This window comes from Ctenopharyngodon idella, chromosome 24 (assembly GCF_019924925.1).
Source record: "Ctenopharyngodon idella isolate HZGC_01 chromosome 24, HZGC01, whole genome shotgun sequence".
NCBI lineage: Eukaryota > Metazoa > Chordata > Actinopteri > Cypriniformes > Xenocyprididae > Ctenopharyngodon > Ctenopharyngodon idella.
Genome location: NC_067243.1, coordinates 12,571,906 through 12,586,317, shown reverse-complemented (window position 1 = coordinate 12,586,317; position 14,412 = coordinate 12,571,906). Strand labels below are relative to the sequence as shown.

General features: G+C 35.2%; 1 protein-coding gene across 6 annotated transcripts in view; it reads right to left on the bottom strand.

The window, feature by feature from the left end:
- The window catches only part of LOC127507058 (probable polypeptide N-acetylgalactosaminyltransferase 8), a 129,098-nt gene that overhangs the window by 113,793 nt on the left and 893 nt on the right, over window positions 1-14,412 (bottom strand). The window contains exons 3-11 of one of the 6 annotated variants that reach the window (XM_051883925.1): window positions 8,665-8,831; window positions 8,244-8,427; window positions 7,964-8,161; window positions 6,763-6,877; window positions 6,469-6,654; window positions 6,202-6,339; window positions 5,979-6,074; window positions 5,734-5,901; window positions 5,204-5,579 (exon numbers count right to left, since the gene is read on the bottom strand). The exons of 3 other annotated variants lie outside the window; for them this stretch is intronic. In XM_051883925.1, coding sequence (XP_051739885.1) covers window positions 5,445-5,579; window positions 5,734-5,901; window positions 5,979-6,074; window positions 6,202-6,339; window positions 6,469-6,654; window positions 6,763-6,877; window positions 7,964-8,161; window positions 8,244-8,427; window positions 8,665-8,831 — 1,387 coding nt within the window. In that variant the 3' untranslated portion in view covers window positions 5,204-5,444. Of the gene's footprint in view, window positions 1-5,203; window positions 5,580-5,733; window positions 5,902-5,978; window positions 6,075-6,201; window positions 6,340-6,468; window positions 6,655-6,762; window positions 6,878-7,963; window positions 8,162-8,243; window positions 8,428-8,664; window positions 8,832-14,412 lie in introns of those variants that run through there. 2 more of the 6 variants (XM_051883929.1, XM_051883926.1) reach the window with 2 other exon arrangements.

Genomic DNA, 14,412 nt, shown 5'->3' with positions numbered 1-14,412 from the left:
TATCCCCATGCAGATAGCAACTTTGTGCCAGGCATTGCGGCATGGAATAATGGCACTTGGGCGGACCGCTCCTGTTTGTTGCATTTACACTGTTCTGACCAGCAGGGGTCACCAGTGTGCAGTGTTTCAAATGCTTCAAAACAGTGAATCATTTTGCAAAGCAATTGGTTCAATTGTTTCGAAGCTTTGAAAAGCTTTGTTTCTCCAATAACAAGTGTAATGTATTAAAAAAACTTTTTTTTTTTTCCAACATGTGGACGTGCTATCAACAAATCACCCTTTGCTGGAAGTTCGATAGACAGGCGACCCGACTAATCATAATGCTCAGTGTGCCATTTTGTCTGACAAATTAATCAAACTGTAGCTAGTGAGAACTGTCAGGTAAACTTGCACTAGAAACTGCGGTCTTTGGTGTTCTGTTAGTGGCCCCACCTCCTATGCCAGCGACCTGGGTCGAGTCCCGCTTGGAGCAGTTCAGACTGCACAGGTTACAGACATACGTTTAAAACGTGGTGTGTATTGAAATCTTTCTGCAGTTAGAAATATTTTGTAACAATATATAATCTTTTCAAAACAGAAACAATAGCAACAATAGTAACATTGTTCAAAGGTTTGGAGTCGGTCATTTTTTTCTTTCTTTTTTTTAAAGCAAAATTAATAATTTTATTCAGTAAGGATGTGTTAAACTGATTACAAGTGATAGTAAAGGCTTATATTGGTAGAAAATTTTTCTATTTTAAATAAATTCTGTTCTTTTCAACCTTTTTTTTCATCAATTAATCCTAAAAAAAATTTTTTCACAGGTTCCAAATATATTAAGCAGCACAACTGTTTCCAACACTGATAATAAATCAGCATTAGAATGATTTCTGAAGGATCGTGTGACACTGAAGATGGCTTATTAAAATTTAGCTTTGCATCACAGAAATAAATAATATTTTAAAGTATATTAAAATAGAAAACCATTATTTAAAATTGTAATATTTCACAATGTTACAGTTTTTCTGTACTTTTGATCAAATAAATGCAGACTTGAGAAGCATATGAGACTTCTTTCAAAAACATTAAAAATAGCAATGAAAAAAAAGTGCTTCCATGTAAGTTTTAAGAACTAAATAAAGTACTATATAATTTGTGATGTAATGTAGGGATTACTTTTGCCCCAGGGTTACACCCCTTATTTTCTAGGGCTTACTTTAACCCTTTATTCAGTACATTTTATGGCAACTGTACTGGGGCATTAGGCAATGTGCTGAGTTAGACCCTTTATTCAGTACAGCTTATTGCGACTGTACTGGGGCATTAAGACCCACTGACCCAGGAGGTCTCCCATTCAGATATAGACTGGGCTCAACCCTGCTTAATTTCAGTAGATGTACAGGCGAAAGCTTCAGGTTGACCACTGCAAGACTTTTTAAGTATTTTTTCAACCATAGACCCTCTTATGTAGAAATATAAATCTCAACAATGGTGACATGCTTCATGCAGCAATGGAATTTATAACAGACTATTATTAAGTTGAAATGAACTGCATTACATCCACATGATCAAAAAAAAACAAAAACAAACAAAAAAAAACCGCTGTGTAAGATTAGACCACTAGATGATGACAACCTCTTCATCATCAAGTTGTCAACATCACCTTTTCCATTTCTATTTTTGCCACAGTTAACACAATTTCAGCAGCAAGAGAAGAACTAACACTAAATGATGTTTTATTAAATGTGTTAATTAAGCAGAATATGTGACAGGAGAGCCAGCTGACAACGTTGATTGTCCTCCATTTGTTTTTCTTCTCAAGTCACATTTGATCTAGCGAGTCTCAGCGAGATCTCGTGTCACTGTGAATTCGTTCCCGCAATCAACAGTTGTGTGATCTCGTGGTCCAACTGAATCATATAGTGTGTGTTCAGAGAATTATAATGCTAAAAAACAGTTGAAACTGTCATTATGTCTATGGTCTCCCAAAGTTTTAAAACCAGTAAAGATTTGAAAATCGTTTGAAAAAATACTTGTACCAGTGACATGAACGCACACTAGATGATTCGACTACTTTATACAACTACTTTCTGTGTAGGTTTGCTTTCTTTTGGAATTTAAATGTTATGTAAGGAAAAAAGTAATAAACTCAAGCTTTTGTAACACTGAAGTGATTTGTGTAAGATTATCCAAAACCATTTAAAAGTTAAACACAACACATTTAGACATCAGTTAACAATGACTGTGTTATTTATAATCTCACAGACATCAACATTTGAAACAACAATGGTGTTACAAATGATCTTTTTTTTTTTTTTTTTTACATTGGTTGAGCTTCATACATTTCAATAATGCTCCAATTCTTTAATTTAACAATTACAAAAAAAGCAGTTGTTTAATCAATTTTAAACTAGACATTTGTCTGTTGTTAACACAGACATGTTGATCTGCTTTATCAACACATAAATGTTTTCTGCAATTGCTGAAAAAGAAACAGCTCAATAAAAGAGTCAAGAGCTCAACTAAAGCAAACACTGATCTCCATGATGGTGACCCCAAACGAAGCATTTTGTGACAGAAATAAAGTCAGTCTGGTTAGTAATAAGTGAAGCTGTTAATGCTGTTTGTGGCTGAAAAAAGTTGTAGTTTTTGTTCTTATGCTGCCTTCATGTGCTCTTGGAATTATTAAGTTTCCTAGGTAAAAATTGCACATTAACACCCTCCTATTTCGAAGCTTGAATGTGATGAGCTCATAATCATGACTTTAGAAGTGGGAATTATCAAATTTTTGATAGCACGTGTAGGTAGCATTATTTCTCTTTCAGTGCTTGTTCACAGCTGGTGTTTGAATGATTGAAAAAATGTTTCAGGAACATCATACTAACCTTTAAACAACATTCTATTAACATTAAGGAAATTTATGTTTTTGGAATGTTACAAATCAATGCTCCTAGAATGTTGAATTTTAAATCAAAATTAAGTTGAAAGAACGTTTCAGGAACATCATAAAACACATTCCTCGAACGTCAAGAAAACTGGACATTTTTTTACGTTCCCAGAACCAACACTGAATATTTAGAGAATGTTCTTATAACATTATTCTGGTCCTCACACAACTCACCATAGACATTTAGTTTCTCTCTTTGTTCTTTAACTTGATGGTCGAGAGCATCCTTGTCAAGCTGTCTGAGATAGAAATCAATAAAACGAATTTGTAAATGCTGTATAAACCCACGTAGAAGGCAAAGTTCTCGTGACCTTGACAAAAATTCCGAACCTTTACGGAACATTAGGGAAGTTCCTAAAATGTCCTCTTTTGGTAATGAAAGTGCTGCAGTTCAAGGTTCCTTATATGACTTTAGGGGGACGTTCCATTTTGGTTATTTTATGGTCACATAAGAACGTTACAAAGAGGATATTTGGGACATTAACAGAACGTTCCCATACGGTCCTCTGTTAGTCATTTAATAACGTTCCCGATATAAGTTTAGGGGGACGTTCTATTTTGGTTATTTTATGGTCGCACAAGAACGTTACAAAGTAGACATTTGGGAAGTACTTAACAGTACTTCCTATAGTAATAGTCCCCTAAACATTCCCAGAACATCCTGAATGTTCCCTGAAGGTCCACCAAAAAATGTCCCCCAACCCTTAAAAGAACTCCACATCGTGACCGTCTCTGAACGTTCTGGGAACGTTACCAGGTGACAGGTTAGATCAGGGGTGGGCAAACTCGGTCCTGGAGGGCCACTGCCCTGCAGAGTTTAGCTGCAACCCTGATAAAACTCACCTGCATGTAATCCTGAATACCTTGATTAGCTGGTTCAGGTGTGTTTGATTAGGGTTGGAGCAAAACTCTGCAGGGACAGCGGCCCCTCCAGGACCGAGTTTGCCCACCCCTGGGTTAGATGTTGCTGTTTTATTGAAAATAATAAAGTTTGAAGTCACCATTATGGAGGTGAGCGTTTGCTTTAGTTGGGCGACGAGAATATTTTTGGTGCACCAAAAAAACAAAATAACGACTTATATAGTGATGGCTGATTTCAAGACACTGCTTCATGAAGCTTCGGAGCGTTATGAATCTTTTGTATCGAATCATGATTCGGATCGTGTGTCAAACCGTTAAACTGCTGAAATCACGTGATTTTGGTGCTCCGAACCGCTGATTCGACGCAAAAGATTCATAACGCTCCAAAGCTTCATCAAGCAGTGTTTTGAAATCAGGCCATCACTATTTAAGTCGTTTTTTTGGTGTACAAAAAATATTCTCGGCGTTTTATAATATTAATACTGAAACACTGTACTCACATGAACTGATTTAAATATGTTTTTAGTACATTAATGGATCTTGAGAGAGAAAATGTCATTGCTCCCTATGCAGGCCTCACTGAGCCATCGGATTTCAACAAAAATATCTTAATTTGCGTTCCGAAGATTAACGAAGGTCTTACGGGTGTGGAACGGCATGAGGGTGAGTAATTAATGACAGAATTTTCATTTTTGGGTGAACTAACCCTTTAAAATATGACAAATTTTTTGTTGCTTCAGCCCTGATGTCCATTGTATAAAAATGTTTGCTCAGTGGAACATAATTCAGGTCTGAAGGAGTTAAACGGAATGGCTGAAATAAAACAAACCACACACACAATTTCTATTTGAACATATACAGGTGATGAAACAGTTCAAAACTTCTGCTTTAACCCTGTAACCTTTTTATAATTGCATTTTATAAAAGTCCATAAACCTTTGCTCGCTAGTCACTATAAATTCCACTGATCCAAGATGTTTCATAAATATTTATAGGCCTATCATGTTTTGTTTTATCACACTGTAATATATATATATATATATATATATATATATATACAGCGCTGCTTGAAAGTTTGTGAACCCCTTGCAGAATCTGTGAAAAACACAGTATTATGAATCAATGGTTCACAAACTTTTGAACAGGGTCATTTGAATAAATTCAGCTATTTTTTTGTCTTTTGAATTATATGTAAACATCTTTTATGTAAAATATCTTACTCAGGACAGTACTAAATAAAAAATAACATGCATTTTGTATAATCTCTCTTATTTTGTTAAAATTTTTCACATTTTCACAGATTCTGCAAGGGGTTCACAAACTTTCAAGCAGCACTGTATATATATATATATATATATATATATATATATATATATATATAATCTTACATTTGTAATTAATTGTTGCAGACAAACACAATGTTGTATATTTTAATAGTTTTAACAGTCTTTGAGGAAACTGTTTAGCAACATTTTGAATTAATGATACTTCAAACATTTTTGAAGATTTTGAAATGTAAATTAAAAAGGTATTTGTTACAGGACATAGACCTCACAGTAAGAGTATAACATTCAAAGTTTTAAACACACAGTTTTGTTTTGCAGTTTCTTTTACACTGATTCCTTTTATAATGTTTTCACTTCTGTGAAATGTCCTTTTAAAAGTCTTTGATGACATGTTGTATTGTCCAATTTTGTCTTGTGCATGTTTGCAAAATAAGATGATAGTAGGAATCCTGTCCTTGGCCGATCTCAAGACATCGGTTTGTTTTTCTATTTCTTATTGCATTTCCCTAATTGTAAAACAGAAACCATAAAATTAATTTTCACTGATTATATCAATGCTCAAATTATAATTATGATCATATATGTATACTAGCCACACACTTAACAATGTTAAGCAATGTGGTGTAAAAATAATAAAACAAATGCACATCAGGACCATACCTGAGTGAAGTCCCAGTATATACCCAGTCCTTTCTCCTTGGCTTTTTTACAGTCATGTAACCCTGGTGTGCTTCCACTACCGGGATCCGTTAGACAACGGTTGGAGTTATACTTGTGAGATTTGAGTCCTCCAATGTAGATCTCTCCATTACGATTGTAGTAACAATGCTGTGAGAGATGTTGAAATGAAGAGTGTGTTTTGGATGTAGATATTCACAGCAAAGGTTTACACTTACATACAGTACCTGAGAGTCATAGTAATGACACCCATACAGAATAGGTACACTTCCAGGAACAGGTCCTTGATCAATACAGTAATCTTCTAGAAGATCATTCTTCAACTGTCATGAGAAACAAACAGTAGAAATTTGGGGATGACTGGTTTAGATGGATCAACTATTTACTGAACTTTATTTATCTCTTCTTGGGATGGAAATTGTGTATATCAGAAGACTTTGAGCAACTTACTGCGCCATAACCCATTATGTCTTCCCAGCTGTCTAGCAGAGGATAAACATTTTCCAGATACCATTTGAAGGGCTTACATTTGAGTTTCTCTCGTAACTGTTTTCTTTCAGTCACATCACCAATATCAATCCCATGATCCTAGAGGAAAAACAGTAATTTTGTTAACCTGGTCCAGGGTGATGATATGAAGATCAATGAAATGAATAGTTATAAACAAGACTGTTAATGTTCAACTGACCTTGAAACAATGTTTACGATTACTGTTACCTTTAGAGGGAGATTCCAGGCAATATTTACATATGATTTATATTCATCCATCCAGATTTCAGCCACTCTCAGAGCATTTCGAATCATGGCTTTGCTGAGATCCGGTGAATAAGGCTTATGTGCTCTTTCAATGTGAGCAATCTTTGAACATGGCACCACTTCAATACTCCCACCACAGAGCCAGACCTGATTTAATATTAAGTTATTTATTTATTATCAGATATTGATCAAATTCAAACACTTTTTACATGTTATATGCATTTTTTGGTGCCACAATATGCAGTAATAACTTACACGTATTCCTAGTTCAACATTTTCACCCCCATAAATTGTCATTCCTTCATCCAAAACTCCAATTTCTCCTAAGAATTGACGATCCGCGACAAGGATACCCATGACTGAGGGACTCCTAACAACGCAGAAAAAGAAATGTTCTACTTCAATCAAATCATAAACTGCAAACTGTAGCCTATTTATCAAATTAAGTATGTCCTGCCTTGGCAATTCTGTTTCCAGCATAACAAAAAATGAGTCATTATGTGAGGTAAATCTCAACCGATTTATTCAAAAACACTGATTCATTTAGGAACTAAATAAGCAATCATCTTTATAAATGTACTGTTCACTCAACCGATTCGATAAAAAATGCAGATTCATTTAGGAAGGAACCCAGCTTACAGGGAACATTCTCAGAACTTTGGCTAACATTCTGGCAGAAGGTTCTCTCAAAGTTATGAACAAATGTTCTTTAAGTAACATTAATAGAATGTTGTTTCAAAGTTATCTGGTCTTTAGTAATATTCTCAAAATGTTAGCAGAAAAATTTAGAATTTATTGTTCATAGAAAGTTTCAGTTGAACATTCTTCTAATGTTTCTTAAATGTTACTACTTGTTGTTCAGAGAACACTGAAAAGTAACATTAATGTTTGAAGAATGATAAAATAGAATGTTCTCTTAACGTTCGCATAACCAAGGAAAACTTTTTTAAACATTTTAAAAAACTGGACGTTTTGAGCATTCAAGAGAACATTCAGAAATAAGGTTTTCATAGCTTAATGGGAACGTTAGCAAAACATTCTTAGAATATATTTTTGTTATTTGGGATATAAACAGCCATCTGTATAAATGTTTCAGCGTTCGCTCAACCGATTTGATCAAAAACACAGATTGGTTACGAAGGAAATAAGCATAAATGTTGCATCGTTCGCTCAACCGATTCATCTAGAACACTGATTCTTTTAGGAATTAAATAAACCACCTTCATACAGTAAATGTTGTAACCGTTTCATTTATTAATGCCATTGTGTTGCCCAAAAACGCATTAGGTTGATTATGTTTTGATTCGTTTGGAATTATTTATTTTTTTTGGCTGAGCAAAAAACGCATTTCACTTTTAAAAATGTATCTGTCACACTGCAGGGGCGTTTAAAATGAACTACAGAAAGTGAAGGTGTTTAAAATGGTAAAAAAAAAAAAAAAAGTGACACCACTTACTTTCCTGGTTCTGATGGGTCGTTAAGTTTGTACCATTCTGGCCGGAAAGACTCGTACATGCACCAAAGGTTCCAGTCAAACGCATGAGCAGCGGGAATGTACTTAACAACCTCCAGGGTGTCAAAAAGCACTTTGTCGAACACTGGCGACAGCACTATTGTTCTGTCTGTTTTGATTCTTGCAAGCAGTGGCTCTGCCCTGGAACAATAAGGCAATCAAATGTTTATTTATCAAGGATAATTCCCTTATGTTATTGTACTCAAACAGTGGTAGTATTTACCATTCGTTGTGAACCTCAATGTGGGCATCCAGAATGGCCACCACCTGGCCTGTGGCCGCTTCCCAGCCTGATACTCTTGCCTTGGCAAGGCCTATCTGCCTTTTGTGTCTCACTTTCTTGATTAAGCCAGGTTTGTCTTTGTTAATTAGACCAATATACTCATCTAGAGGCAACTTCAGATCCTCTGTTAAGAAATTTTAAATATTTAATAGCATAAATTGTTATATTTAATTATTAATATTATCATATATTAGAATATTTAATAAAATAATTTATAAATTAATTCATGCACACTTTTCTTTATTAACCTCACATTCATGCTTAACATGAAAAAACTATCTAGAAAAATAAAAATACAGTTTTTAAATATTTTTACTTCTCAAATAAATAAAATGTAACAAATATTTAGAGTAAAACTAACCATTCAAGCTGTAGTCGTCCACCAGGATGATTTCTGTTAGCAGATGAGCAGGTGTTTTGTCAATGATGCTGCGGATTGCCCTTTTAATGACTGACAGAGCCTCGTTTAAATAAATCAGAATCACACTAATAGACGGCAGTTCCTTGGGGTAGATCTTCACAGCACATCTGTGCACACAAACACACACATAATGCACATTGTGTGAGAGCAATTCCAAAATAAATGTAAAGTAGTTTCAGGTTTCTCTAAACAGAATGAACAGAGGGTATTAATATCATTCTTTTGAGAGAGCACTTATCTGGGTAAAACCCTTGAATTAACATAAAGGTTATTTCTCTCATTTTGTTAGTTATCAGATACTTGTGAGGTAATGTCCAAACCTTTTTTTCCAGGGAATGTCACTTACAAGTCCATTCCAGTAAGAAATTACATATGGCATAGAAACAGATTCCTCCTGAAACAAGACTCTAATTTTCTTATTGTTTTTTGATTTAGATGAAAAAAGGCACTGTTTACCTACAAATGTTTTACACAGATCCACTGAGTGACAAACCCTTGAAAAAGAAAACCCTTTAAAAAGCATAAGAACTCCTTGTGACACTGCATCAGCCACAATCGCAAATTCTTTCGGAGTAACAGGAATTCCATACTATACTAAGAACTCAGAATAATTACAAATTGAACCATTCTGATTGAAAAGTTGTGATACAAAAATAATTTTAAATTTTTAAACCAACTATCAAAGAAAAGAAATTTATGTTTATACAGTAGGTCCTTATTATTCCAAATTATATATGAGTGAGGTGTAAAATTGTGTTTAAAAATGAGGGACCAAGCTAATAATATTTGCCTATGAAAAAGGGATAATTTGATAGGGATTTTCATTATGCTATAATTACAGGTTAATAATATTAAACCACCTAGTTTTGAAAAAATGACATTATGGATCAAATTCCATATAGATGCAGGCTTATTAATAAAGCTCTATATCCAATTTATTTTAAAGGTGTTGTTTAAAGTGGTAAAATCAAGAAAATTTAAACATTTACAATACGTTTACAAAAAAGCTTTCCGCCACTGAATAAAAACTACAAAATGTATAATTGCGACTTTTTATCTGGCAATTCTGACATTATAACTCACAATTGCCATTTTATATATATATATATATACAGTCAAGCCAAAAATTATTTAGACATTTTTGATATATTTTTACCAGTGGGTGCAAGACACTATAGTTCATTTATGTAAGTCAGGATAACAAAATAAAGTATACTGTGACATATTATACCCAAAAATTCTTCATACAGTGGACTACCAGTAAAATTGTGAGTGAAATTCTTAGAAAATACAGTGCGCGCCTTGACACGACCACAACGCAGCCCTGAAGTATCAGCAGAGATTGAGTCAACTAGATCATCCACTCTGAGGGCCTCATCGACACGACAGCCACGACACAGTTCCTCAACAGCCGTGATGAATACAATCCTCAATTGGATGGAACTGGAATAAATACTTTGAATGTTGCGATCCTGTCGGACTTATGATAGCTACCTGAATCGTAACAAAGCACTGTTGGCCAGAGGAGAACTGGCCCCCCGACTAAGCCTGGTTTCTCCCAAGGTTTTTTTCTCCATTTAAACACCTATTTGCCACTTGTCTGCCACCTGATGTCACCTGATGGAGTTTGGGTTCCTTGCCGCTGTCGCCTTTGGCTTGCTTAGTTGGGGACACTTGACATTTAACTTGACATTTGATATTCAACAGTGCTTTGATCTGCCTGCATTGACACTATTCTTTTAAGAGCTGCTGTGCAGCCAAATAATGTACCAGTTATCAATGTAAAGCTGCTTTGACACAATCTACATTGTAAAAAGCGCTATATAAATAAAGGTGACTTGACTTGACTTGCTATTGATACAACATATTAAATATTACAGTTTGTCTTGATTAGTTCATCCTACAAAAGAAGCTTGTAAAGTGGCATGTTGATATATTGTAACAATGTATACGCATAATATAACACATTTGTGTCTTGCATTTATGTAAAATGTAAAATAAAATAACATTAATTCACACACTTAAATAGAACCAATGTAATGGAACCAACTACTCAGTCCTATAACCTGCAAATTCTGGTTGTAGTATATTTTATGTACAGGATGTAGTAGTGTACAGGTGCTTTTCACGGCAAGACAGTCTGTCAGGAAATGCACCCCACATATCTCCCACTAGGAAAATGTCACATCCAAGAAAATCACCCCACTTAATCGCATCAGTCCTATTAATTTGATGCTGGTCTAAAGTCAATATTTGTTTTTGTTATTTAAAGAGCGCGTTAGTAATATGCACCTATATGCTTATTACACACACAGGGTGTGCAGCAAGACACAAACATGCCAAATATTAAAAATAAAAGGATTACAATGTAAAGGTTTATTATTGTGTGCATAAAGATAAAAATGCTTTGGTGGAATCCGGCTTTTCCCATAGATGATCTACACGAGCAGATCCGTTTCCAAATTCTGCCACGTAAATAGCGAATCCGCCATGGCGTGAGCACAACTGGCTTTTAAAGGGAATGGGAGATGACACTCTAATTGGTTTACTGCATGTTACGCCCAAAACACACCCATGACTCATTAGGAGACTAGGGACAACCCTTTTAGACCATGTGCCGGGTGCACCCACCATTTTCCCCTTTGTTAAACTAGAAAAAGTGGATTTGGACATGCAATAAATGCAACTGCGCTGTGTGCTTTAGACCATGCGCTTAGATCGTTAAAGTAGGGCCCTTAATCTAGAGCGCAAATGGAGACAAACTCGTTTAGAGGTTTTTAGAATTGCATGAAAAGACAGCTCGTCCTGTTATAAAAAGGCTCTAGAAGCAGCCAGGGCCGAGCATCTCTGCAAATTCATAGAAAATAACCAAAACAATCCAAAGTTCTTGTTTAGTACAGTGGCTAGATTAACAAATTAAAAGACATCACCAGAACAAAATATTATAATACTTTTGTAGTAATGACTTTAGGAATTTCTTCACTGAGAAAATCGAAAGCATCAGAAGTACAATTGTAAATGTACAACCTTTCACAGCGTTTTATGATCCAGCCTCAATTATTGCCCCTCAAGAACAGTTGCAGTGCTTTACAACTTTATAGGACAGGATAGTTGAGCTAAAAAAACTTATTATTGCGACAAAACCAACAACGTGTTAATTAGATCCAATACCCACTAAACTACTGAAAGAATTGTTACCTGTTACAGAGCCTCTTCTCAATATTATTAACTCATCTTTATCTCTAGGTCATGTCCCAAGACCGCTCAAGCTGGCAGTTAATAAGCCTCTCATTAAGAAACCACAATTAGATCCAAATGTATTAGCAAATTACAGACCCATCTCAAATCTTCCATTTATGGCTAAAATATTCGAAAATGTTGTGTCGGCTCAACTGTGCTCGTTCTTGCAAAAAAAAAAAAGATATCTATGAAAAATCTCAGTCAGGATTCAGGCCTCATCATAGCACAGAAACTGCGCTTGTTAAAATTACAAACTCTGGATCAACATTCACCATTCCAAATTTTGCTATATATCCTAACCATTGTTAACATGTATTAATTACTTCAATGAGCTCATTGATTTTACCTTAAATTAATACCTTATATAAATACATTGTTAGCTAACTGCGAGATTTGTATATGTACATTTCTGAAATTACATAATTTGGACACTCTGTTATCAGAGACCTCTGATAACAGATCCCTCTAAATTGTATGTTGACATGCATTTTCTGTAAAGCTGCTTTGAAACAATATGTATTGTGAAAAGCGCTATACAAATAAATGTAAACTGAATTGAATGTTATGTGTGCTTTGTTTAGTTCAGTTTATCTCACAGTTAGAATCTCCTGTTTGTTGCTTAGATTTGAATTTCATGGATGTGACATTTTCCTGGTGGCAGATATGAGGGGGTGCATTTCCTGGCAGACTATCTTGCCGTGAAAAGCCCCCCCCCCCCAATAGCAATAGGACTGATGCGATTAAGTTGTATCAACAGCACTGTATTTTTTAAGAATTTCACAATTTTGGGGTATAACATGTCACAGTTTACTTTATTTTGCTATCCTCACTTCAAGGCCGTAACCATGTCTTGAACATTGGGGGGGACCTTTTTTTTATTTATTTTTTTTATAAAGCATAAAGAAACAAAACAGTGAACGAAATTTCTGCTAATACAATGCTATATCAGATATGTACAATAACAACTGTAGAAAAAATAACATTACGATGTCCAGAAATCATTTTCAATAGTACATTGAGAACTCATGTTTACTGTGATAGTTTCATAATACAATATTGTTAGTTCCGAGATTCTTCAATTTAGTGAATAATTACATCGATCCGCAATAAATATTCAAATTCCTTAGTGGTCGAGTGGTAGATTTTTTGTTGCATGTTCTAATCCGCCCTCGCATAGTTCCCCCCACCCCCCCCTTGTTAAAATCAAAGATATCCATCAATGGTTGTAGAGCAGGGACACGTTTGTGTGCATTTGTTTTGTGATTTTACCGGAAAAATAGAACCTCCGCAACGGCGTTAAAGGGTTAGTTCATCCAAAAATAAAAATTCTGTCATTAATTACTCACCCTCGTGCCGTTTTACACCCGTAAGACCTTCGTTGATCTTCGGAAAACAAATTAAGATATTTTTGTTTAAATCCGATGGCTCCGTGAGGGAGCAATGACATTTCCTCTCTCAAGATCCATAAAGGTACTAAAAACATATTTAAATCAGTTCATGTGAGTACAGTGGTTCAATATTAATATTATAAAGCGACGAGAATATTTTTGGTGCGCCAAAAAAAAAAACAAAATAACGAATTATTTAGTGATGGCCGATTTCAAAACACTGCTTTAGAATGCTTCGGAGCGTTATGAATCAGCGTGTCGAATCCGCAGTTCGGAGCGCCAAAATCACGTGATTTCAGCAGTTTGGCGGTTTGACACGCGATCCGAATCATGATTCGACACGCTGATTCATAACGCTCCGAATCTTCCTGAAGCAGTGTTTTGAAATCGGCCATCACTAAATAAGTTGTTATTTTGTTTTTTTTTCTTGTCGCTTTATAATATTAATATTGAACCACTGTACTCACATGAACTGATTTAAATATGTTTTTAGTACCTTTATGGATCTTGAGAGAGGAAATGTCATTGCTCCCTATGTAGGCCTCACGGAGCCATCGGATTTAAACAAAAATATCTTAATTTGTTTTCCGAAGATCAACGAAGGTCTTACGGGTGTAAAACGGCACGAGGGTGAGTAATTAATGACAGAATTTTCATTTTTGGGTGAACTAACCCTTTAAGCGATCGATTGACGCACCCGTCTGTCTGTGTTGTGAAGACTGTGTGCACGTGCAAAAAGAGAACGTAAACCCCGCCTACTTTTTAATTTGATTGGCCATCTCAATCATTTTGACATTGACGAGCGTTCTTAGACCGCTGAGGCAGACCAGACTAAAAATTTAACTTTTAAACCTTTTTGTCATCCAGTGACAAAAAGTGCAAGAATTTCAAATATTGGGGGGTACGATTTGGCCATTTCTAATTATTGGGGGGGACTTGTCCCCCTCAATGTCTATGGTGGTTACGGCCCTGCCTCACTTACGTAAATGAACTATAGTGTCCTGCACCCACTAGTAAAAATATATAAAAAATGTCTGAATAATTTTTGGTTTGACTGTAT